The sequence below is a fragment of the Malus sylvestris genome, chromosome 13 (genome assembly GCF_916048215.2).
Source record: "Malus sylvestris chromosome 13, drMalSylv7.2, whole genome shotgun sequence".
In the NCBI taxonomy this organism is placed as follows: domain Eukaryota; kingdom Viridiplantae; phylum Streptophyta; class Magnoliopsida; order Rosales; family Rosaceae; genus Malus; species Malus sylvestris.
In genome coordinates, this window is record NC_062272.1 from 6,523,661 (window position 1) to 6,549,607 (window position 25,947).

The 25,947-nt window shown below is 39.9% G+C and overlaps 4 protein-coding genes across 4 annotated transcripts; 2 read left to right on the forward strand and 2 right to left on the reverse strand.

The window, feature by feature from the left end:
* Positions 1 to 1,218: 1,218 nt before the first annotated feature.
* Positions 1,219 to 3,556, reverse strand: LOC126597548 (pentatricopeptide repeat-containing protein At1g60770-like). The gene is made up of 2 exons (XM_050264348.1): positions 3,259 to 3,556; positions 1,219 to 2,653 (listed from the first exon to the last, which is right to left on the reverse strand). The coding sequence occupies exons 1-2, from the start codon at positions 3,481 to 3,483 to the stop codon at positions 1,409 to 1,411; spliced, it is 1,470 nt and encodes a 489-aa protein (XP_050120305.1). The 5' UTR covers positions 3,484 to 3,556; the 3' UTR covers positions 1,219 to 1,408.
* A 5,604-nt stretch (positions 3,557 to 9,160) lies between these two features.
* LOC126597558 (uncharacterized) lies at positions 9,161 to 12,761 on the forward strand. Its single transcript, XM_050264354.1, has 8 exons — positions 9,161 to 10,162; positions 10,292 to 10,386; positions 10,536 to 10,639; positions 10,775 to 10,875; positions 11,222 to 11,325; positions 11,502 to 11,939; positions 12,032 to 12,163; positions 12,261 to 12,761. The coding sequence occupies exons 1-8, from the start codon at positions 9,890 to 9,892 to the stop codon at positions 12,418 to 12,420; spliced, it is 1,407 nt and encodes a 468-aa protein (XP_050120311.1). The 5' UTR covers positions 9,161 to 9,889; the 3' UTR covers positions 12,421 to 12,761.
* A 5,811-nt stretch (positions 12,762 to 18,572) lies between these two features.
* Positions 18,573 to 19,955, forward strand: LOC126596809 (COP1-interactive protein 1-like). Its single transcript, XM_050263467.1, has 2 exons — positions 18,573 to 19,746; positions 19,825 to 19,955. Exons 1-2 carry the CDS (start codon positions 18,573 to 18,575, stop codon positions 19,953 to 19,955), a joined length of 1,305 nt encoding a protein of 434 aa, XP_050119424.1.
* A 4,409-nt stretch (positions 19,956 to 24,364) lies between these two features.
* Positions 24,365 to 25,528, reverse strand: LOC126596810 (uncharacterized). The gene has a single exon (XM_050263468.1). It carries the CDS (start codon positions 25,526 to 25,528, stop codon positions 24,365 to 24,367), a length of 1,164 nt encoding a protein of 387 aa, XP_050119425.1.
* Between the last annotated feature and the right edge of the window lie 419 nt (positions 25,529 to 25,947).

Genomic DNA, 25,947 nt, shown 5'->3' on the forward strand with positions numbered 1-25,947 from the left:
GCCGGATTTACGTTGGTCCAAGATCCTTCGGATTTTGTGCATCAACAGAGTTTATTTTACTTTTAAAATTGTTTTTGAGACTTAATAGGTGTGCCACGGGGCCCACCTTTGTTTGTTGTTCCCCGGGTCCAAGCATGTCTCTCTTTCTCTCTTCTTTTTCCTTCCCTTACACTCTCTTCCTTTTCCTTTTATTCCCCGAGTCTCTGTGTTCTCTCATCTTCCCGTCGAACACACACACACACCCAGTCACCGCACACCCTTCGTAGTACTCCGTCAACGGCAACATTATCACCATCTAAACCTCGTCTTTCTCTCCCTTTCTTTCGGTGCAGCCAGGACAGTGGAACCCAGGAACTCTCCGGCGAGTTCTCTTGATCCTTCTCTGGTTAGGTAAGCCCCGGATTACCTCAATTCATCTTGGATGTTGTGTGGTTGAGATATACTAAGTTTTATTTCGTTTTGTTAACAAGGTTTTAGAACGAGATCGACCCGGGGAAGGCACACCTAGCTCTGGTGAGGCTGTGAGTGTCGAGGAACTTTTTGAACACCTCCGATCGTTTCACAGCAAACGGAAGGAATAAAAATATTTCTCTCATCTTGTGTTTCATTTTGATACCTAGATCGGAGTCTAGGGTGCTCTTTTACAGTCGGCCGGAACTGTAGAAGCTCCGACGTTCTTCTCCGATTTGCACCAGTCCTAAAATATCACGATATTATCGATAGTATCGCAATATATTGACGATAATTAAGTGGATAAGTGTAAAAATATCGCCCTCTCACAAAAATGATATTATCGACGAAATATCGCCGATAATATCAATATTTTAGACCATGATCCTATCCAACACTCTCATGCAAGTGGTGACTACCAACCACTCACCATTACACGTTGGTGGGGTTGCAAGAGAATGATAAGGCATCATAGCAATCAACTATAGCAACGAAACTTCAGTAGGGCTGCGGTATTAGCACTTCTCACGTAACATATGACTACCATGAGTTCGAGCAAGACTAAATACAAAAAATTACACATTAGTATCAAAGATACCATACAGATGTATTAGTCAATGATGTGTCTCCACTTAAGTTTTTCTCCTGATTTCACAAGGGTTCGAATTTAGGAGTGTTATTAATTTGGTGATCAAGGATGGGGCCCAAAACCCCAGACTAAGAGTTGGGTTTCTTAGGTGGAACATGGTTCTACTTAATAATCTCAACTGGTGAAAAGCATACTAAATCAAGAATTGAACTCAGTATCAAGATTACAACAATGATCCTTTGATTGCTTGTTATGGTGCAGAAAGGAACGTTTTATTATCAGAACAAAAACCCCCAAGCAAGACCAGCAAAACTCGTTTCCTCGAAATTGAAAATCTGAAGTAAATACATATGTGAAGATAAACAAATCTCATTCCACACATACGGCCTCGAGCAACTTTTTACTGGCTTCACTCACCTCCAATTTCTCCATTTTCAAACGAGCATGCATAGCAGGACTCGTCCTTCCAGCAGCAGCATAAGTTCTGATCAATGACTCAAACACATCAACCCCTAAGGATTCTACGGACTTCTTCAGAATCTCAAGAAAACCTTCTGCGCCATCAACATCCTTCTCTTGCTCGAAATGCTCCATCAAGGTTTTGACAATCTTATTTGACGGACTCCACTTCTTACCATCCCCTCTACCAATGGATATCGCACTGGCAACACAATCAACTGCCAACTGATATTCTCCAGACTTCAGATAATAATCCAGAAAGATCTCCGAGCTTGTTGCATTAGGCTTGGCTCCTCTCCGGCGGGCCAGCTCCTTGAGCTCCTTCGCCTTCTCTAGCATACCCTGTTCAGCATAAGCTCCAATCAACACATTTGCTACCCGAATATCATATGTTGAGCACTGACATTCCCAGTCCCTGAAAGTTTTCTCTGCACCCGGTACATCATTCAAGTTGACCAAGACCTGAATCATATTCAGATAACTGACATTTGCAGTCTTGGGGAAAGCCAGCCTCAAGGAACGCCACACCCGATAAACTTCACGTAGGTTCCCTGTTTTACCATACAATGTAATGAGGAATTGGAAAGCAAAAGGATCTCGGCTCGAATTTTTCTTCTCCAATTCTTTGAGCGCATTTTCTGCCTTCTCAAACATGCCGGCTTCAACAAAAATTGAAGCTAAGTTGCTATACGTGGTCCAATCACTGGCAACTCGACCATCCCTCTTCATCTCATCAATAACCCTTTCAGCCCCAGAAATATCATTAACAGAAGCAAGTGCCCGCATCCAGACATTGTATGAATAGGAATCAAGCATGACATTACAGGCCTTCATTTCTTGTATGATGGCTGGGATCTTATCCGGCTTTCCAGTTTTTGAGTAAAGGGTCATAAGGCTGTTATAAGGCATGGAGGTTAAAGGAAGGTTAAGAGCCTTCATCTTTTCTATGAGGGCTTCGGCTTTTTCAGTCATCAATTCCTTACAGTAACAGTTGAGCAGGGCACCATAACAGAGATGGGTCTTTGCTGATTCAGGAAGATCAATGAAATAATTTTCCACAGCAGGAATACCTCGGGCTTTAGCAACAAGATCAAGATGCATTGCCTGATCACTGACTGTCTTGTTCATTCCTCTTCTATCCATAGCTTCCGATAGCTGTAATGTAAAACAGCTTAGCATCTACACGCCTTGCCTTGCGGTTCAAATTAGAAAAGGGAGAACATGGAAACATAAACTAGAAACAAAGAAAAATGTTCCAGGATCAAGCTTTATCTTATCTAATATCTTTCGAATAGGAGACTATAAGAAATGTGGTATAAATCAACAAGGGGTACTGATCTGGAGTTGGATATTTTCTAATGAATCAATTCAAACTGGCATCGATCGAGAATAATTCACCCCAAAGAAAAACATACAAAGAATAGCCAAAATCCATGTAAATACACATAAGTGTACGTTCACATTGGCGATTCGACAAACATTCATACATTCTAACCTCTGAATACAAAAAAGATGTGTAAAATTCTCGAACAAAATCATCAAATTTACCATAAACACTTCCAACCATTTTACCAAGTTTCCAAATCATACACATTAAAAAAATAATCCATCAAATCCTACTTCTAGGCTCGGCATAAATTCAACAAATCAAGTAGCTATAAAAACTACTCTTCGAGATTCATAAATTGAGCAACTTTTTGTGTAAAAAATATGCAGAAAATCGGTAACTAATACAAATTTAATGATTTAGGGTTTCGGACCTTGAGGGCAGGGTAGTATAGCTTGCGTTCGCGAAGCTTCTTGAGGGTGTCGCCGACCTCCCATTTGTAAACTCGCTTGCGGCTCTTGAGAACTTCATTGAGGTGCTGTCGAACGCTCACCTCCGAGCCGCCGTCCTTGAACAGCCTCAGGTACAGAGCCTCCTCCAAGTACTTGCTCGACCGCTTCGTCACGCTCTTCGTGCGCCCGAACTGTTGCAGCGCCATTAGATCTCTGAGATTAGGGTTTTGCGAGAAAGGAGGAGCGTCATCGAGAGGGGTTTTGCTGAAAATGAAAAAAAATGGCGCAGTGAAGTATTGTGCCGAAAAATGTAGTTTGGGCCTTCCTGCTATGTAACATAAAGCCCAATTAAAGTTGACATAATGATGGGCAATTTTGGGCCACAGAGATTGAACTGGAACTTAAAAAAAAAATGATTTTATCATTATTAAGGGAAGAGTGGGAGAATTCAAACTGTCACAATAATTTAGGGGGAGGAGTTTCAGAACATGACGTATGAGTAGAAATCTAACACCCTATCTATTAGGATGTTATTTTTATTTATCTAAATAGAATTACTAATTTTGTAATCTTCACTCCCGAACGATGATGCTCTTGAAAGGGAAATAATTTTTCACACTCATTTTTTAATACTGTACTTTTATTCCAACCTTTAGGTTGAAAAATTAAAGGGAATCAAGAGACGAAAACAATAAAAGGATAATAGAAAAGAAAAAATGAGAACGTGAAAATCACTACACTCTATTATCAGTTTTTAATTGGGAGTTTTAACACTCCCGGTACTGTTTACTTTTAACGAAAAACCACATTTTTACCTTTAACTGACACTATTCATTATACCTTTAAAAATGATTTTTTGTTAAAAGAACTTTTTTTTTTTAGATTTTTCATTAGTTTTCCTTTTTTAATTACGAATGAGTGTTTAGTTCCGGACATGAAATTTTAATTTGGGCCAGGGTGAAATGGCGTTGGGCCTTCTTTATCAATCTATCTCCACTTTAGAGCGACGACTGAAAATTGGATTAGCAGTTTTTAATCATCAATTACGTCACGTGATTAATGTGGTAAATGATGCACTAGAAGTTTCCAGGATAAAGTTGATTCTTCTGACCAAATTTTTTAGGCCTTTGCCTCTCGACTTTTCTGAATTGGTGCTGGACTCTCACGTGGTCCACGTATCATATAAAGTACAAACGTCGTGTCTTTGTTGCATTCCTGTCGGGGAGTATCAATTATTCTTTCTTTTTCTAGCATTTTCACAATTTTTTATTTTTTGATGAACAAAATATTGTGTTATCCGGGTAAAGATGCCAAAGTTTACAAAGAAGCCTAACTCGAGGCAAACAGCCAACTACAGCATTTTCACAATTTTGTTTTAACAGTTTATATTAGTTTCTTCCAAATATAGGTTACCATAAATAATTTAGGAAAATTAATGAAAAGTCCAAAAAAATTTCCCTTTTAATGAAAAGTTATTTTTAAATGTATAGTGAATACTACCAGATAAAAGTATAAATGTAATTTTTCGTTAAAAGTAAACAATACCAAAAATATTTTGTTAAAACTCCCAAATAATTTAAGTCGAATTCAAGTGTTCTTGCCTAACAAATAGCCAATACGGGACCACTTACGTATGAATATGATTCACTCGACATCAATTTTAAATAGTCAATACTCGACATTTTGGATCTGATAAAGCAAAGGAGAATCATAAGATGGTTTTAAATATGAGTGTAAAAAATGAGAAAAATGGTGTTTAAAAATTGTTTTCCTTTATTTGTATTGCAACTCTCAACGATAAACCTTTACCGTTAATTTTACAATCAGTAGGGTTTTCTATCATTCTATTTGGTTGTGATGTTCTGTATTTTGATGGCAGTGTGTATCCCGTTCTTAAATACGGTGGCAGCTCCTCATAGAAGCAATTGAGCTTTTAGGGCATTTCTAACCGAAAAGGTTAAACATAATCCTTTCAGAATTATAGTCTTGCAAAAAATTATTTTTAAATCAACAATGTCAAGTCATACTTATATATCATTTCTAACTGAAATGGCTAAACATAACCCCTCAATAATTTATTAGTTTTAAGTTTATATTTTAAATTTATTGGTTAATCTTGTTAAACTAACGTTGAATGTTTTCAAATATAATTGTTGAACATAAATCAATTATTGCAACTAAAGAGCTGGACACAAAAATGGGCTAAGAGTGGCTACATTTGGCCAAGCATGCCCCTTTGCCCAAATAATATATGGTGAACTTGATAAAATTATAGCTAATTATCAATTGAAGATATATTTTTAGGCAAATCAAGCCATTTTATAGTTTTTGAACCCCTAGCCCTCTCTATTGGGATGACCTTGGTCTTATGGCTAGTTTTTAGATTTTTAGTTGGACTCTTTAGCGAGTTTAAATAAGTTGTAACAACTATTTACAAGTTTGTTGTCCTTGTGACCTATCCAAATGTGACAAAAAGAAAATATTTATTCAAATTATTGATTAATGGCATTGCATGTGAGGAAAGGTACCAACAAACAATTAGTCGATAAACAAACCAAATTAGAGTCACAGCAGGATGCAAAATTAAGGTAAGCAACTTTGGTGGCTAATAAATTATCAAAATATCTCAAATCATGCAACGATTCCCCTTTGCACAGCAAACAACAGCGCAGGATGGATCACCGCTCACGAATATTATTATGTGAGGCTGAGATTTCTCCATCTGGCAGCTTCCAGTTGGAAGGCGGGCCAACTTGTTTGTCTTCTTTTCTTTTTTATTTAATTTAGGGTTTGTTTATTTTATCCATTCACTGCCAGCAATCAATTTGCATGTGCAACACGGAAAGTGATTCTTTCCGATTCATTCGGTTCTTAGGAATCTTTACATTTTAACATTTCATTTTATATCGTACAGTCTTTTTTTATCAGATATTATTTATTTTTAATTTTAAATAATAAAAATTAAATGATTTCTAATTAGACGATAGATAATGAATGATTAAGATATGAGAATTCTTGCATGTTGATGGGATCCAATTCCGTGCAAGAACACCAACGCCACCAAACCAAACCCGACCAGGCCACCACGTATTGCAAGACGTGCGGGATACTTTCCCTTCCCAATTATTGTTACGTGAATATCGACCCATATCACTCCTGTATGTTTAGTTCACTAACCCTAATTTTGGGCATCAAGTTCGTACCAAACTAATCCTAATCACTCTAATTATTAAGGAAAATCCACGTTAGGACGCCATGAACACAATTGCCTCAACTTTTAATAAATGGTATATGCCTAATTATCATTTGGAGTAATTAGGTTTTCATCTTTATTTTTACTACTCTATTGATTAAAACCTTATTACTTTTCAATTTTTGATCAAGGTCATTTGTATTAATAATATCAATAATTATTTCAATAATAAAATATTTTTTATTTATAAATATATTCATTTAATATTAAAAATGTTACAATTAGTATATTTATATTTATGGCTAAATTTTTTATCATATATTTTTATTTTTAGTTTGTACCCATTTTTAATTTGCAACCCTTTTTTAATTTGTACCAATTTTCCTTTCAATTTTAATTTGTACCCATATATTAATTTCTTTTTGTGCCCATATTTTTTAAAGTTTTATTTGTATTGTACCCATATTTTTTTATTTATTTGTACCCATATTTTTTTATTTATTTGTACCCATTTTTATTTTTTGCTAAATGTACCCATTTTGAAGAATGTACCCATGTTTTGATACAATAATTTTTTGGTTATTTTTTATGAATGTACCCATGTTTACACACACACACACACAATAGTATATTTATATTTTAATATTTTTAATCCCACAAATTATGTTTTTTATTTAAAATCTCATTAATATAAACAACTATAAATTTTAATTTTTAATTTAAAAATATAGTAACGTACATAGAAATAAATTATCAATTAATTTTAGGGACTTGGATCAAAAATTGAAAACCAACAAAGTTTCAGTCAAAGATTGTTCATAACTAGAGACCGCATCCAAAGTCTCCCTTATCATTTTTTATGTTCTTATTGAGCATGAGTGTTATCAAAATAAGATGTTTGACAAAATTTCTTATAAAACCGAGAGAACATAGCGGTACTAAAGCAACTAAAGCAAACTAACAAATGCACAAGGTTCATCTTTCCCCCCACAAAGAACCTAACACTCAATTCACAGCCCTAGGTGTTTGTGTTTCTCTCCTTGTCTCTTCATGGTGAAGCCCTCGCGGCTTGTGAAGGTCTGCTTTTGGATATGCATAGGTTTACACAATTTAATCCTTGAGAGTGATTACAGCACTTCAAAGGAATTCCATGGATGTGCACGCCATTGGGCACATTGTGGAAGATTCCAAGGCTTTGCTGCTAGGGATCACTGGAGCTACTGCTTTCCATGCGCGTCGCCAAGCAAATGAAGCTGCTCGCCACCTTGCTCGCTATGCCTTATCCTCCCCATGCGAGTGTGCTTGGTTTGAGGATCCCTCGATATTATCCACGATGTTTTGTTGCCAGACAGTAGCTCTTAGGCCTTTGAGGAGTTTTCCTGTGCTATGTAATCCGCTACCACTTTTGATCTATTATCAATATAATACCATATCATTGTTGTGAAAAGAAAAGGTCAAATAACACCTTGATCCCCCTTTGAGTTCTTTTTCAAAGAAGGGGAAGCAATGCGTTTGATGAAATAACTTCTTCGGTAGGATCATTTTATCATGTCCTATTACGATAAAATTCTGAATTCGACGTTCCTCTCGTTGGTCCTAATTAACCTTAAGCTTGTGTGTACTAAGAAATTCCTTGCATGTATATGTTTTGACTTGTACGTCATAAAGTGCAGTATCTGTTCAACGATTAACAGAGTATAGCATCATCATTGGTTAAAGTATTTTCTGTTGAAGACTAGCTAGCAAAGTGAGGTCAAACTTGGTCAGTGTGTAAGAAGTTAAGACCAACCGACCGTCCCATACCATGAGAGGTTGACAACAGTTGGTAGCTAGCAGATGTGTGCTTGCACTTAGTGTTTGAAATTTCTTTGAAACAGTCAATATTATGTGAAAATATTCAAAAAAATCACAGAAAAATATGGAAAGAGTGTGAAATCTAAAATCCATCCCATGTCGAAAAAGCTCTTTTATTTCGGTTAAAATTGATAGATTCATCGATATTTCTTACATATAGGTTAAATATCGATTTTTTTTTATATTTGGTCTAAACTAACGTTCGATATTACCTAAAGTTTCATTTTTAATTTCTATCATTTTCATTGAAACCAATCGATACCGACACTAATATATCCATCGATATTTCAACAAATTCGTATATACCAATATTTTATACACTGCCTTGCATGCACTGGATCAGACCATAAAGCTCTTGTTAGTCAATCTAATCTTACACGTTGCGCCAAAATGCCCATAACCTAGAGCTGTCCCTTTCAAAATAATAAAGACCACCAGTACACCACCACCAAAACTCAATGCAACAAGTTTTTCATGAAAAGAACGTTAATTTCTCATGTCACACGTAAGAAAATAACTTACATAAAATCTGTTCTGTCATGTGACATCCTAATTTAATAACGTATAATTTTTGTATAAATTTACTACACAACAATGTACCATTAGAACCGAAACGTTCCATATAAGTTGTTGCTCTCGTCTCCGCCTTACTTTCTTTGTTTGATCAATCTCCGCCTTTCGTTGAAAGCGCGTGAGTTGGAAGTATGGGTTTTTCTTGTTAGGTACTAAATTCAAGGACCGGTTTTAGTTCGCCGTTGAGAGTTAGGGCACCTTTCAAAGTCATTTAATTTCAAGGTGACTCAAATATAAATGGGCTCCCAAATCTCCAAATCTCCAAACATCTTCCAAATTCAATTCACGGGAGCTTCAGCAGACAGTTGGACCTCTGTAGAAACGCCTAGAATTTTGTTGGTTTTCCTCATCCACAAATAACACAAACAAAAATCCTTATCCAAAATCCCCAGAATATTTCATCCAAAAAAAAAAAAAATCCCCAGAATATTAATTAGATTATTACTGTTTATTTAATCGTTTTAATTAGCTTAATCAACGTTGCTGTCAACTCAGCGGGGTGGAAGTTATCATAATTTCTTAGAGCGGTTTTCTCGAGGGGACACGTTGCACCCGTCCACACCGACTCTCTCTCTCTTCTCCCTCTCCCTCTCTCCTCTCTGCCTTCAACTCAAACGACAAAAGAAGGAATTAACAGCGAACCCTTCCGATAGTTGGGAAACGAGGGAATTGTGGTTGCAAATTCCAACTCCCATTTTTTTTCAATTTCTCAGAGCATTCAAAGATTAATCCTTTTCCCTTTTTTTTATTTTTTATTTTTTTGCCCCCTTGGTTTCTCCCTCTTGTTTGGACAAAGAAAACAAAGACCCGCGGAGTTTCAGAGACATTGGATTCTCGGATTTTTCCCCGTTCTATCGAAATTTCATAGAGGGGGGGCTTCAAGTTTCATGCTTATATAAAAAAAGCTCGAGCCTTTTCGTTTTCTGCAACGAGGAGCCTTCTGGGTTTTGTGTTTTCTGAGTTTCTTGAAGAAGAAGGCTCTGTAATTGTAAATGCTGACGAGTTTGGAGAAAATGATAAGACTATGGATTGCGGCGCTGCAATTTTCGGAGCTCTTTGTGAGCAGCTTGTTTCACATGCTGTACGGGTTCTATATCTTTAGCACCGCCGTGGCCGGCGATCTGTCGCAGGCGCTGAACGATTTGCTCTCGAAGCCGAACGTGAGCATTCAGGTGAAGGATGAGGTGGCACAGAGAGACCTGTCGGCCAATGGCAGCCTGCCACCTATTGTTTTGGTTCATGGGATATTTGGTTTTGGCAAAGGGGTACGTTTGTATTGATTTTTGTTCCGAATGGGTTCCGATTCGCTCTGCAAATGGAGCATTTTGAGGTTTTAAATTGTTTTTTGTTCAGGTTTTTGTAACTGGGTATTTTGGATTTCGTCTGTTTTGCAGAGATTGGGAAGTTTATCGTATTTCGCCGGGGCGGAGAAGAAGGATGACAGGGTTCTGGTGCCTGATTTGGGATCTCTTACGAGCATTTATGATAGGTTCGTGCTGTTTGGAGCCTCAAAATTTTTTTTCGATACAAGTGATATTGGTTGGGGAGAATCGAACTCAGGACCTCGATCCCCAATAGCTGTTTTTGTATTGTACCCTTTGGAGCTAACAAGGTTTAATGGGGGTTTTGGGGTTTCAGGGCTCGTGAATTGTTCTACTATTTGAAGGGTGGGCGAGTCGATTATGGTGAAGAACACAGCAAGGCTTGTGGGCACTCACAATTCGGTCGAATTTACGAACAAGGTTAGCATTTCTTTGTGTTCATATTATTTTGTCGTTCTGTGAAAGTGCTTTTAGGATTCTAAAACCACAAAAGTATGTGCTTTGTTAGGCCTTATAGCAAGTGTGTCATTGCTAATGTGTGATTGGGATATGCAGGGCACTACCCTGAATGGGATGAGGATCACCCTATTCACTTTGTCGGCCATTCAGCCGGAGCACAGGTTGTCCGTGTGCTGCAGCAAATGCTTGCTGATAAGGTAAGTCAAGACTATGAATTTGTTTCAGACTAGTTCTTCTGAGTGAGAGAAACTTCGGTTGGAGGGTAGCTCTCACACAAGCTGAGACCAACAAGGGGGTCAGGCAGGACCAAAATGTCTCATGCTTTTGTGAGAGGTGCCCTACAGATGACATGATAAGCTAACCCCTACCCAAAATTTCCATGACCATTCTTTATGTAAACATGCCTTAAACAACACTCCAAATCCTTAGAATATGTATGACAAGCTTTAATTAAGGTAAAAAGAGAATGGCAGGAAGAATCCTGCTTTCATTTTTTACTGAATGTTTCATTTTGTTGACTGAAACGTTTGATTTTGTCTGCAGGCGTTCAAGGGGTTTGAGAACACGAATGAGAATTGGGTACTGAGCTTAACATCATTGTCAGGAGCATTCAATGGGACAACAAGAACCTACTTGGATGGATTTCAGTGAGTTTCCATTTCATCATCTTATTCTTTTGTCTTTAAAACTGTGTGATGAATACAAATGCTTATATAAGAGGATGAGTGTTGTTTTATATTTATAATAACACATTTATTTCATATGCGAATTGTACTTGATTTTCTAGTGCTAAAATTCTTGCTGTGGTTTCTGTATTTCTCAGGCCAGAAGATGGAAAAACTTTGAAACCAATATGTCTGCTGCAGTTATGCCGGCTAGGAGTGATCATTTACGATTGGTTTAACATTCCCTGGCTGAAGGCTTATTACAACTTTGGATTTGATCACTTTAACCTCACATGGAAGAAAATGGGTGTGAGGGGTCTTGTTGATTGCCTCTTGGGAAACTCAGGCCCGTTCGCTTCTGGTGATTGGATTCTCCCAGACCTAACACTTCAAGGCTCCATAAGACTTAACAGCCATCTCCATTCCTTCCCCAACACATATTACTTCAGCTATGCCACTAAGCGTACCAAGAAGGTGTTGGGTGTCACAGTTCCTTCAAGTATATTCGGAATTCATCCATTGCTTTTTATTAGAGTGTTGCAGATGAGCCAATGGCGTCACCCTCCAGATGTCTCTCCCCCGTACAAAGGCTACAGGTTTGTTCTTAAGCACATATCGATAGTAATGGAATGCTCAAATTCAATTGCATCATGATGACTCAATCGTTGTGTGAATAATTCATGTGCAGGGATGAGGATTGGCAGGACAATGATGGCGCTTTGAATACCATCTCCATGACACGCCCTCTTCTTCCAATTGAACATCCAAGCCGTTTTTTAAAAGATGAATCAGATTGTCATCCCTTGCAACCGGGCATCTGGTTAGTACAAACACACTTATTTACTCATCACTACTACCTATTCTTCATTGTTTCTCATTGAACAAAACAATAAATTTGGAATTTGATTACAATGCAGGTACTACAAGATTGTGGAAGCCGATCACATATTCTTCATTGTGAATCGGGAGAGAGCCGGAGTTCAGTTTGATCTGATATACAACAGCATTTTCGAACGCTGCAGAAAGCATGTATTTAGAAAAACTCCTCAGACTTTACCGAACGAAACACACCATTAGTTCAGCATTCCAGTACTCTCACACAATAAACTACAAAACTAGAACCTAGAATTCAATACAAAGAAAGCTATTGAATTAGCACCAGCAATAGCCCCCCTTTGTTCCCCTTCTCTGACCTCATGTAGATGTTTAGTTCTCCTGTCTTTCGATTTTTTGAATTTTTACCCTCACCCTCCACTGCTGGTACAATTTGCGTAGCTTTCGTTGTAGTGTAGTGAGAGATATTTATAGGGTTTAGCTTTGTACATCAGACCTCTCTGGCCTTTCCAAAGTGCATGTATTTGGAAACAAACAGTAGCATTCAATTTACACTCCTATAATTCCATTTTCAGTTCTCAACAGTACATGATTCCATTTCTAAATATGAACATGTGCATTAATTGTCAATTTATACGAGGGATACAGAGCTCGGGTACAAAGTAAATGTTCATAATCACTTGAGCTACAAGCATGTCTCGACTGTCGTCTCACTTCTCCTTTACTAGAATCAAGAACTCAAGATAAATCTTGAATACAGGCGCCGATCAGCTTCAATCTCTACTTTTTATCTTCACAGCTCTACTAGCACTTATCCCAAGTCAAAGAACAAAAAACTAAGAGAGTTGTTATTGACACTTCAAAAAAAAAAAAAAAAAAAAAAAAACACATAACCATGCAAGATTTTGGCCCATTCCTCTAATCCTCTTTCCTTTACTCCATCAAATCTGGATCATACGTACATTGCTTAGTTGGATTAATCAAACTTGGGCTGAACTGGACCAACAACAATTTCTAGGTCTCCTTTTTTGGTAAAGCCCAAATCCGTTTTTCTTTCTCATCCATCTCTAAAACAACATTTACTTCTAAGCGAGCGATTGTGCATCGAGTGATTTATGACATGTAACAGTTTGCATTTGTGTGGTTTACTACATGTAACAGTTCAGTCCACATACAGATACAGGGCAGGCTTTACGGGACGGCTTGTGGATGGCGAAGTCTAAGGGTTTGGCTTGCATTGTGGTGGAGGGTGATTAGGGTTTAGGTGGTGATTGAGTCCATGAGTGGCGCTTATAACCCCCCCCTTGGAGAAGAAGTCCATCTTGAAGGATATTCGCTGGTTTGCTGGGTTTTTTTAGGACATGTGTTGGAATCATGTCTTTAGGGAAGCCAATTTTCTAGCGGATGCCATAATTAGTGTCGGTTATTTTGTTGTTGTTTTTCATGTTTAGGATAGAACTCTTCCTACAGCTGCCTGGCAGACCTTCCTATTTGATTGTACGCAAACTGGTTGCCCTAGGGGCTTTTCTCTTTAATGAAGTTATTTTTCTATCAAAAAATAAAAAGTTCAGTCCACTTATTTTATAAATAGGAAAAATCATTTTTTTTCTATTTATTATTAAGGAGAGGAGGAGGTTCGAAGCTACTATAATAATATAGGAGATGGGAGTTTCAAACCCGGATTCATGGATAGAAACTAGGCTATATTACTTTTCCAATATAGTAGTGATATCCAAGACAATTAGATTTATTAAAAAGCGCTTTACCACAATAACCGTAAGATGATGAGAAACGTAAATGCAAAGCCTCGGAATCCTTACTGATACATATTTGTCAATTATGTATTAATATTTCATTAATGGAATCATGCAGTTACTCAATAAGGATTAAACATATGGTGAATTAGCACTTGCATGAACATCATATAGATATCATTGGTGGCACACGGGGTTATATATGCATGTTTTGTTGATGCAACACAATGCATGTGTTGGGACCAAAGGAACAAGACAGTTGTGAATCAAACTAGTATTTGGTCGACCTAAACTGTATATCTTGAACAAAGTTTAACCCCAATGAAGCAGGGGAATCTCTTCTAAAAATATACTAGTAATCTATGCGTCTTCAGTTGTGATCATTCAAGTCAAAATCGATCCGACCAGAAATAATTAATTTGAAGTCAAGAATCGAAGTCGATTGGCCGACCCAATAAACAACTGATGCATTCATTTGTTTGTGCAATTGTATATATAACGTAAAGAGTCACATGATTTTTTTATTTTTTTTGTTTGCTTACCGCCTAAATCTTAGTAGTGTACGGCTAATAGACATGTGGCTTTTATTCGAGGGATTGTGCATTGAGTCGGAAATTGGTTCGATTTGGTTCCTATTTTTAGGAATTAAATCATGATGAACAATGTGAAGTTTAGCTTACTTTTCAAATCTTTAGCATATATAATATCGTTGCTAAAAAAAATAAAAATCATGATGAACACAAACACTGTGATTGCCTTGACATTGAAAAAAAAAAATCGAAATAGCTAACTACTATAAGGAGTATGAAAAAGTAACAAGAAATCTGTAGACATAATTCATGCCATATGAAAAGATCAATAATATCTTGGCAACATATCCATTTTCCTTCTACCTCGTTAGGCCTATATTCTAATAAATTCCTAAACAAGGCATAAGTTGGCCTTAAAACGATTCAGATTTTTGTCTTTTGTGTAGCATGATAACAAGTGATCAATTATAATTTTCTTTTGGTTGAAGATTTTTCTTCTATATTGTTAATTAGTGGAAAGTTAAGGAAAGTCAAAGTATTGATCATCAATTCAATCCTTGAAGAAAGGAAAGGCTAACCAGTAGGTTTAGGATTCAAGTCCTCTACAAAATAGTTATGGATGGAGTATTCATTTGATAAGGTTTTAGGTTTGACTTATTAATTAACAAATTTAGTACATAAATGTGTCTGGTTTATTGTAAGCAAATTTTATTATGCGTTGTATAAATATTTTTGTAAAGATTTGTTTCTTTTTCTGAAAAAAATGACAGTATTCTCTTGAACCATAGCCCTTTCCACTAATTAGATGGACCACCCACAATTTGAAGGTAAATATGAGTTTAAATGTCATATGGGAGTTAAAGAAGAAAGTTGAGGTGTATGGATAAGATAGTTGAATTAGGATCTAATTATCATATTAACTGTGCTTTTGAAGCTCGTTATTAAAATTTATAGATCGATATATAGTGGTGTTTTGAGTGCATGCAATGGTTGACAAAACGAGTTCTCTTAATAATCGAATAGGTACAAGTATCATATCCGAACAAAACGTATAATAACTTTGGAGTATCATTTATCTTACCTCTCATTAAAAATGGGGTGTGGATGCAAATTTTCTCCTCTTCGATCTTGGACGATTTTGCACCTACAAAACAACTAGCACCTTAGGTTAAGGCCAAAAGCCTCACGCGCCCACGATGAATGGGGGGGGGCTTTGGCCGAAGAACCTCCGATGCCAAAGTTAGAAATTTAGAGAGAAATAGTGTTTAGAGTGTTTTGGAATTTTTGCAAGAGGTTTGGAATGAATTTTTGGTGAGAATAGGAGCCTATTTATAGGATTAGGCTTCCCCATTTTTCACCAAGGAAGGGCCGGCCACACCCTTCCCTTTTCTTAGTCAATTTGTGGTTTTTTATTAGCCCCTTTATTGGCTAATAAAATAGAAATGAATGGGGTCTTAAATGATTAGCTTTATTTGAGTAATAAAGTGGAGGAAAATAAAAAAAAAGGTAGGGAAAAGATGGGAGGGAATATGGCCGGTTACTATGGGATTTTTAGGTTTTATTTTAGGTTTAATTAGCCAATTAATTGGCTAATTAAATATGAAAGGAGATATTTTATTATTTATGGTATTGATTGGCTAATTTAAAAGGGAAGGAAAGGTGGAAAAGGTAGAAAAAAAGGTGATGGAATAGACTTTGAATGGGGTAGCCGCCCTATCCCATTTTTTAGGTTTGAGTGGATGTTTCAAATTGGTAATTAAGGGATGATTTTAGGAGATATGGGAAGAATATATTATTTAGATAATTAATTAACTAAATAATATATTAGGGAAATTAAGTTTTGGAAGTAATTACCTAAAATAAGATAATTTGGAATTAGTTACCTCTTCTGGAGCATTTTTGAATTGGTTGAGGATGATTACCCACTACTTGCGCGTAGGAATCCCGATATACCTCAAGGGTATTTTTGTCCTCTTTCGTTCACAAATCCACGTGTCGCCTAGTGAATATTTTTGGCTCCACATGGGGTAATTGCGAGGGATCTGAATTCTTTTGCTTAAACCAACATGTATTGTATTAAGAAATATCGTGTAATATATTTTGTAATATATTTACCTAATATGATTTATGTCAAATCCCATCAAAAGAGGGATACGATTTTGACATTGATGTAGGGTTAATTGGTTGACCCAATGGTGTATATATTGTACTGTAAAGTTTATCAATAATACACACGAAATCATTCAGTTTGCTCCTTTCCATAGAGGTAGATTGTCTACCCTCCTGTTTGGGTGCATTTCTCATCTCCTCATATTTTGTGCGATCACAGTTAAATCATGTCAACATTTTATATGAATTTTTTTATAGAGATAATAAGACAAAAAACAATAAGAATATAAAATGTTGAAGTGGATTAATCATGACCACACAAATAGGAAGAGATGAGAAAGGTACCCAAACAGGAGGGCATTCAATCTGCCTCCCCTTTCCATTGCTTTGCCATTTAGCCATTTTAATATTCAACTTTTTTTAAGATGGTATACAGAGCATCAAGGAAAAGGATTCTCTCCTGAGCATATGCTCAGGATCCTGCTGAGCAGGACACGAGGACCGTTGGATGAAAATCCAACGGCTATAAAAAGGTGGATCCCTTTAAAGTTATAATAATTATAACCATTGGATTTCCCCAAAGCTTATTTAAGTCCACCTTAAGTGGATTGTTAAATCAACTTTTAGAGTGAAACTTATTCATCCTTACAAGAGAAAAAGAGAGCTTAGAGGATATTTGTTCCCCCTCCTCTAGCAATCTTCTACGTCTTGCCCGTGTAAAGGATCGCTCTTCGTTGCTTCCAGGTAAGAAAAAATTATTTTTCTTGTCTTCTTGATTTTCTGGAATCTTTGGATCTTGATTCTTGGCCTGATAGGAATCAGAGACTTGTTATAGGTTGATCTGGTGAACCATGGCATGGTAATGCCATGAAAATATATATATTTTTTCTTGCTGGGCGTTGAAGCAAGCCAGGCCGTGGGGCCTGGCAGGTTTGCTGGTCCTGCGGCTTTAAGCCTAATTCCTTTTTTTTTTTTTTTTTTGCTGCCGAGAGCTGTGTTTTTTTTTTTAACAACTCTCTAACATATCTTCCTTGTACTTTTGTAGAATTTTCAAGCATGTCCTCCTCGAGCCGTAAGAATGATGATGGTGTGCCCCCGCTGTACCGTCAAGGCGGGTCTTTGAGTAAGATTGGCTACTTCAAAGCTGCTCACATCAAGATTAGCTCCGACAATTTGTTTAGAGATTTTCTTGAAACGTATTGGCATGCCATTCCGTCGGGAGTGCATGTGAGGCGAGTTAAAGATGGTAGCAGCCGAGAACCATGTAGTGGAACTCGGAGAACTATCAAGTTCCATCCTTACTATTTTGTATTAGGGTTTACTTTCCCTATGCCGCGTTTCTTCCAAGAAGTGCTTTGCTCTATGAAATGTGCGCCTGCCCAATGTTCCCCGAATGCGGTCCGAATGATGGTGGGGTTCCACAATTTGAACCAATTCTTTGACTTGGGACTAACCACCAACGAATTTTGGTATTTCTTTGACATAGGTCGTATTGATGGAGTTGGACAACTGCGAATCCGTCATAAGCTTTTTGATAATTCGAGTAAAGGAGATCATGATTGGGCCAAAGAGACTTGGAGATAAGTGGAGAATGGGAATCTGATTCTTCTCCCGAGCTGCGTGTATCAACGGTCTTCATATCTGGTAAGCAGACTGCTTAGTCTTTTCGGCTGCTTTGCTTTAGTGCCAAATCATTCTTCAATTTTCTGATTGTCTTCTGTTTTTTTTTTTTGTAGATTCGGAATTTGGCTCAACTCCTAGGGTTTCTCCAGATACGAAAAAAGTGCATGTCGCTCTGGGTATTCCTTCCGAGTATCGTGAGTGGCGTTGGCTGCTTAGTCCTCTTCGTAGGGAAAAAGGTGGACTACCCCCAGAAGAAGAAATAAAACGGATCAAGGCAGACGCGATGGCTCGTCCTATCACTGTGGTGGAGCCTACTACCAATGAAGGTGGGAAAAAGAAACATTCCCCGCCTGCTCAAGAGATACCTGCTGAGAAGAAAATGAAGACTGCTCGTGGGGATTCTCCGGCTGCTCCCAAGATTGTGATTGACCTGACTTCCTCTAAGGGCGAGAAAGAACGAACTGCTACATTTGTGCCAGTAACGCCTATTGCTTCGAAGGCTGCTAGCTCGATTGCTGAAAAAATTGCTCAGCGTAAAAGTTCTTCCGTGCCTTTGGTACCGAAGTTTGTGCCAAAACGTCCGTCCGGGACTAAACCTGACTTACCCTTGAAGAGACTTGCTACTATGAAGAGTGATAAGGTGCCCCTGTCTGCTAAAGTGGCGCCGAATACTGCTTCTTCCGCTGCTGCAACCATCTCGTCTGCTGATAAGAATGAAGCTGCTCGCTCAGGCAGGCTTGAAGAATCCGCCAAGGCCGTTTCTGAGGAGGCTGCTAAGATTTGTGCTCTTTTGAAACCAGATCTTCTTGAAGACATGGATGTATGCGCCCAGTTTGTTGATGGCGTCAAAGAGATTGTTGGTCCGAGTCTTTTTGCAAAGCATACACCCGAGTATAGGAAGACTGCTCTGCTAGCCATGATGCAGAAAACAACAATTCTGGCAGCCGAGTCTATGTTCCTTGACCAAGAGGACACCAAGGCTGCTAAAGAGATGGCAAGAACTATGGCTGCCGAAGCTTATTCCTCGGTTGAAAAAATCAAAAAATTGGAATCTGAGCTTGCTGCTTTGAAGGAATCTCATACTTCTGACCCCACTTCTCAGCAGCTTGAGGCCGCTCACCAGGAGATCATGGATTTGAAGACTAGGTTTGATGCGGTCCAACCAAAGAATGAAAGTGCAGAGAAGGAAATCGAGCGTTACATACCTCAGATTCGAGATCTTGAACGCTCCATATCTGAACTTCGCTCCGCTGCTTATGCAAAGGATGAAGAATTGATTGCTACTTACAACCAAGCGATCCACTTCAAAGAGGTTGCTGACAGGCTTGAGCCTCAAGTGTCAGAACTTCAAGGTGTTTTGAAGACCAACGACAATCTGAAGAAAGAAATTGAGGAGTTGCAGCGAGTTCGTGCTTGCCTGTTTGAGGAGAATGAGCAGTTGAAGAGTGAGAAAAATGGTTTCGAGGCTTCGCTTATTCAGAACCAATCTGATTTCTACAAGCTGGGCTATGTAGATCATCTCTATGGGCGGCCGTCTGACTTTGAGTTTTCCGGTAAAGACTTCGAGACCTTCTCTATTTCCCCAGAAGACTTGCTCGATTTTACCTTTGAGTCTTCTATCGGTGAAATAGCTGGAGGAGTTGATACCCAGGCTGGAGCAGTCGAGGGTAAAGGTTCGGAGGATGCCGCTGCTGAGAACACCAAGGCTGCTGAAGGTGTAACAACCGAGCAGTTGGGAGATGTCCAAACTACCGAAGAGTAGTCTTCTAGGTAGCTTTTAGGGTTTCCTTTTCTTTCCTTTGTTGCTTTTGCTTGAACTCCTTTGGTATTTGCTTGTTGTTTATCAATTTTGCTATAAAATTTAATAAACTCGTTTCTTTTGCTTTTCCCATTTTTTTTTTAACCTTTAGACCTTATAAGCCAGTGGCAGGCGTGCTACTTTTCTATAAGTAGACAGGCCCACATAGCCTATGCAACCGTAGGTGTTAATGTAGAAACTTTTGCAAAGTTATTAACCATAGGGTTGGCAGCCGGATGCCTTACTTACAGAAGCAGACGAATCCGCGTAACCACTTGGCTATTCAACCTTGGATTTTTCCAATTCCGTAGGCCGTGTAGCAAGTATCACAACACTTTAGGATTTGGTATAAGTTATTCTGCGTTTGACAGAGGTGAAGCTTATCAACTACGTAGCATGTCGGTAGTGGATAAAATCTTCGTGTGTGCACGCTAACTTGTTTAACCTTTCACAATAATGTGCGGTTGCATAAGTCTAGCGTGGTTCTACTGCTCGAAGGGCAAGCCGTAGGCAGTCTTCTGGAAATCCGTAGGCTACCTTAGTGCACTCGGTAGCAGCTTTAGGTTTCCAGGGCAGCCGCCCATTGGGTGTGCTGCATAATGTGCCCCCTCCGTCTCTAGGGCCCGGTTCCCTGCGGATTAAGCCGATAGACCCATAATCCTTCAACTAGCTAAGCCTTGAAACAGACCATTGTGGCTACTTCTAGGAATCCCGGCGCAAGCCATCATGCACCTAGTCATTCTAGGGCAGCCAAGCTCATCCACGTCTGGATATTCGGAGTGTTGAGTTTATCCTCCTTCCTTGGAGAGCACAGTTGGTCCCTTGGGGGGTGTAATTTTTTTTGAAGTGCAGAAAGAAATAAGTTGTTGTAGACATATATTAAAGCCAAATTACAAATTACTTTTGAATTATTTATTGAAAAATAAAATGAGCAAATAACTTGGTTGCAAAAACTGCATGATGATTGGATAGTCCTCGGTTTACGAGGTGGTGCCCGTTAAGATGCTCGAGTCCTCGGGTCTTGATATAGTGTGAAGTCACACATGGTATTTCCTCAAATTGTAGGCGTTCCATTGCTTCTCGATCTCTTTATCATTCATGGTAGCAAGAGTATAACTGCCTTTGCCGCCGACTCTGTTGATCTTGTAAGGACCTTCCCAGATGGGGTCCATTTTTTTCGAGCCTTCTCTGCGGGCAGTGATGAAAGCTTTTCTTAGGACTAGGTCTCCGGGTTGGAACTGCCGGATCTTGGCCCTTTTGTTGTAGCTGGAAATGAGTTGCTGCTGGTAGGCTGCGATGCGGGTGATGGTTTGTTCGCGCCTTTCTTCTGCCAGATCTAAATCTGTGGCCATTTCTTTACTGTTCTGCTCAACGTTTGGCAATAGAGTGTTGATGCTTGGCACGATGATGTTGGGAGGTATGATTGCTTCCGAACCAAACGCCAAAGAGAAAGGGGTTTCACCGGTTGCTCGTCTTTTGGTGGTGCGATATGCCCATAAACATCCTGGAAGCTCATCTGGCCATTTTCCCTTTTTATCGGTGAGGGATTTCTTGAGACAGTCGAGGATCGTCTTGTTGGATGCTTCGGCCTGCCCATTGCCTTGAGGATATCTTGGTGTGGACATGTGTTGTTTGATGCCGTATTTTTGGAAGAACTTTGCCAAATCTTTTCCCACAAATTGAGGACCGTTGTCAGTGACGATGGATTGAGGGATGCCAAATCGGCAAATGATGTTCCTCCATATAAAGCGCTCTATGTCCGTCTGAGTCGTGGTTGTCATGGGTTCTGCTTCTACCCATTTGGTGAAATAGTCGGTTGCCACGATCATCATGCATCTGCCCCCCGTAGCAGGCGGCATAGGCCCTACCAGGTCGATTGCCCACTGCATGAATGGCCAAGGACTCGTTTGCGGGTGTAACTCACTAGCGGGTAGTGCTGGTACTGGTTTGTAGCGTTGGCAACGGTCGCATTTTTGTACTAACTCCTTAGCATCTTGGTGCATGGTAGGCCAGTAATAGCCTGCGTTAAGAGCCTTTTGGGCTAAGGATTGACCTCCAGAGTGATTCCCACAAACGCCTTCGTGGATTGAGCTTAGAACCTTCAAGTCATCGGGAGGTGCCAGGCAGCGGAGATGTGGTCCGGTGTAGGATCTTCGGACGAGAATGCCATTCCACATATAGTAGCGTGCCGACTTAATTTGGAGCTTCCTTGACTCCAATCTTTCTGTGGGTAATGTGCCGTTGACCAAGTAGTCTATAATTGGACTTTGCCAAGTGGGAGTTACACTAACCTGTGACACTTCGGCTATCGACTCCATCTCTATGCTTGGCTTGTCTAGATATTCCACCGGAATGGAGCGTTTGAATTGGTGGTCAAGGGCGGAGCCTAAACCAGCTAGTGCATCTGCATGTGCATTGTCTGCCCGCGGAACTTGAGTGAGAGTGTAAGTCTGAAATGCTTCAAGTTGCTGGCATACTTTCTCTAGGTATTGTGCCATCCTTGGGTGTTTTGCCGTGTATTCCCCAGTAGCCTGGCTGGTGATTAGTTGGGAATTAGAATGAATTGCGAGTTTCTTCACCGCTAAGTCTTTTGCCATTCGGAGACCCGCTAGTAGAGCCTCGTACTCTGCTTCGTTATTGGATGCTTTGAAACCTAGGGTGATCGCCTGCTCGAGCATTGAGCCATCTGGAGTAACAAGAACTACACCTGCTCCCGAGCCTTTATAGTTGGATGCACCGTCGACATGCAAGTTCCAGAAATCTTTGTTGGATGGAGTAAGTGTGGCTAAGGTACTCTCTGCTGCTTCTGGGGCGTCGTTGGGCCGCATTGTTGCGTTGCCTAGGCTAGGTGTGAATTCTGCCACGAAATCTGCCAAGGCTTGGGCCTTTATCGCTGTGCGAGGTTGGAAAACTAAACCATATTGGCCAAGTTCCAATGCCCATTTCATCACTCGTTGAGAAGCGTCCGGACCATGTAATATTGATCGTAAGGGATATTGAGTCATAACAATGACTGTATGAGCTTGAAAGTAGGGTCTGAGCTTCCGAGCCGCAACAACTAACGCCAAAATTAATTTTTCAATCTTCGGATATCTTGTTTCCGCATCGAGAAGAGCTTTAGAAGTGTAGAATACCGGCAGTTGGGCCCCCAGCTCTTCTCGTATGAGAGCAGAGCTCACTGCTACCTCGGAAACTGCCAAATAAATATATAAATCCTCCGCTGCTTCCGGCTTGGATAGTAAGGGAGGTGATGTGAGATAACTCTTCAAGTCTTGGAAAGCTTTTTCGCATTCTTTATCCCATTTGTTTCTTTGTGCCCTCCTGATAGCTTTGAAAAAGGGTTTGCATCGATCGGTGGATCGTGAGAGGAAACGATTGAGGGCGGCTGCTCGTCCGGTCAAGCTTTGGATCTCCTTCAAGGTAGTTGGAGATTTCATCTCTATGATTGCTTGGATTTGCTTGGGATGTGCTTCAATTCCTCGTTGGGTTACTAAGTACCCTAGGAATCGACCTGAAGATACTCCAAACGTGCACTTGGTGGGGTTGAGCTTCATCTTGTACCTTCTAAGGATATTGAAAGCTTCTGCTAAATTGCAAATGTGATCTGATCGCTGCTTGCCCTTTACCATGATATCGTCGACATAGACCTCCATGGTTACCCCAATTTGCTTTTTGAACATCATATTTACTAGCCTTTGGTAAGTGGCTCCCGCGTTCTTGAGGCCAAAAGGCATGACCTTGTAGCAGTAAGTGCCTCGCTCTATCACAAACGCAGTTTTCTCATTGTCGGGCTCATGCATGGCTATTTGGTTGTAACCGGAGTATGCGTCTAAGAAACTAAGTAACTGGTTTCCAGAAGTTGAATCTACTAATAGATCAATCCGGGGGACAGGATAATGGTCTTTTGGGCATGCCTTGTTGAGGTCAGTGTAGTCTATGCAAACCCTCCATTTGCCCTTCTCCTTCTTCATGACTAGTACGACATTAGCAAGCCATGCCGAGTGTGCTACCTCCTCTATGAAACCGGCCTCCAATAGTTTGTCGATTTCTGCCTCGATGATCGCTACTCGTTCGGGAGCGAAATGTCTTCTTTTTTGAATTACTGGTTTGGCAGTTGGATCGACGTGCAGCTTGTGGCAGGCCACTTTGGGATCAATACCAGGCATGTCGGATGGTGACCATGCGAAGATATCTCGGTTTTTCCTAAGGAAAATTGTGAGTTCTTCCTTCTCGTCTGGGCTTAATCGTGAGCCAATTTTAGCCGTCTTTTCCGGCTGCTAGGGATCAAGAATGATGTCCTCGGCGTCCTCTTCGGGTTTCCATCCTATCTTGTCTGCTTGGGCGCCATCTTCTCGATCCACCTGCTGTAATTGCTATTTGGCAATTTCTTTACCCTTTTGGACTTCGGTAACCTTTACGGGGGTAAAGGTCTTCTTCTTTGTTTCTTTTAACATTTGCACAGTGCATCGTCGGGATGAAACCTGGTCAGACTTGATCTCTCCGACTCCTCCTCCCGGGATGCGAAATCGGATTTTTTGATACTTAACGGAAGTGACAGCATCCAGCTTGATCAACCAAGGTCTCCCAAGAATCCCATTGTAGAGACATGGGTCGCTTACAATCGTGAATGTTTGCTTTGAGACGACTGGCGGTGTTTTTACGTCAAGTATGATATGACCGATGGCAGTTGAGGTGTGTCCGTTGAATCCAGTAAGTACCTCTGCCCGGCGTATGATTGTACTTTCCAAGCCCATCTTCTGAATGACTGAAAGTTGAAGTAGGTTGACCGCACTTCCATTGTCAACCATCATCCTGTCGACTATAGCATGGGCTAGTTGGACAGATACTACTAATGCATCGTCGTGTGGGAAGTCGACTCCTCCTGCATCCTGCTCTGTGAAGCCAATGATAGGTCCAGGTTGGGTATCGACTGCATGAACTTGTGAGATTAGTAAAGCCTGCTGGATCTTCCTCTTTTTGGAGTTATTAGTAGCCCCTAAGTGCTCGGACTCAGCGAAAATGCCATTGATTCGAATCGTCTTAGTTGGTGGCTCCTCATCTCCGTCTGCATTCCTTTTTGGCTGCTCAGCTGGCTTGTCCAAATATCTATCGACTTTGCCTTCTTTCACGAGTTTCTCTAGGTAGTTCTTCCAAGTGTAGCAATCGTTGGTTGTGTGACCGGGACCTCGGTGGAATGCGCAGTACTTAGTATGGTCCAACTTGGAAGTATCTCCTTTTGACTGCCTCGGCAACTTGAACCATGGTTCATTCTTGACGTCTCGAAGGATTTGATGAATCGGAATTGAGAACTTAGAATAGTTGTTGGTCATTGGGCCTTCTTTGGTCGTGGGTCGGTCCCTGCGCTTGAACTCCTGCCTGCCCTTGTTGGGTTGTTTTTCATCCTTCTTTTGAGCAGTTGCCAACTCTTTTCGAGGTTGTTCGGGAGCTTTTTCTGCTTGTCGAGCCTCGTCCCAAAGCGCATGCTTTTCTGCTAGAGCAAAGGAATCTGCTAGAGTTAGGTCTTCTTTCATGATCATTTCTCCAAACAGTGGGTGGTCTGCTGGCAGTCCTTTTTGGAAGGCTGCACTTGCTATCGAGTTGTCGCATCCGACGATCTTCGCCTTCTCTGCTTTGAATCTCTTCACGTAATCGCGAAGTGACTCTTTTGGGTTTTTCTTTACGTTGAACAGGTGATCGGACTTCTTCTTGATCGATCGATAAGATGAGTATTCTTTGGTGAAGACCAAGGAAAGATCATCAAAATTCTGGATGGATCGTGTCGGCAAGGTATGAAACCAATCTTGTGCCTCGCCTTGTAAAGTAGTGGCGAATATTTTGCACATAAGGGCGTCATTATTCCGATAAAGGACCATCGCATTTCGGTAATGCTTCAAGTGTCTTTCGGGATCCCCATCTCCTTTGAAAGATGTGAAGTGTGGCATGCTAAACTTGCGCG

Excerpts from the sequence above, each read along its gene's own strand:
- LOC126597548 (XM_050264348.1), bottom strand. The coding sequence starts at position 3,483 with ATGGCGCTGCAACAGTTCGGGCGCACGAAGAGCGTGACGAAGCGGTCG. Across the intron at positions 2,654-3,258 it reads TATACTACCCTGCCCTCAAG|CTATCGGAAGCTATGGATAG; the intron begins GTCCGAAACCCT and ends TTTACATTACAG.
- LOC126597558 (XM_050264354.1), top strand. The coding sequence starts at position 9,890 with ATGCTGACGAGTTTGGAGAAAATGATAAGACTATGGATTGCGGCGCTG. Across the intron at positions 10,387-10,535 it reads CTTACGAGCATTTATGATAG|GGCTCGTGAATTGTTCTACT; the intron begins GTTCGTGCTGTT and ends TTGGGGTTTCAG. Across the intron at positions 11,940-12,031 it reads CCCCCGTACAAAGGCTACAG|GGATGAGGATTGGCAGGACA; the intron begins GTTTGTTCTTAA and ends ATTCATGTGCAG.
- LOC126596809 (XM_050263467.1), top strand. The coding sequence starts at position 18,573 with ATGAAGACTGCTCGTGGGGATTCTCCGGCTGCTCCCAAGATTGTGATT. Across the intron at positions 19,747-19,824 it reads GTCTGACTTTGAGTTTTCCG|CTGGAGGAGTTGATACCCAG; the intron begins GTAAAGACTTCG and ends TCGGTGAAATAG.
- LOC126596810 (XM_050263468.1), bottom strand. The coding sequence starts at position 25,528 with ATGATCATGAAAGAAGACCTAACTCTAGCAGATTCCTTTGCTCTAGCA.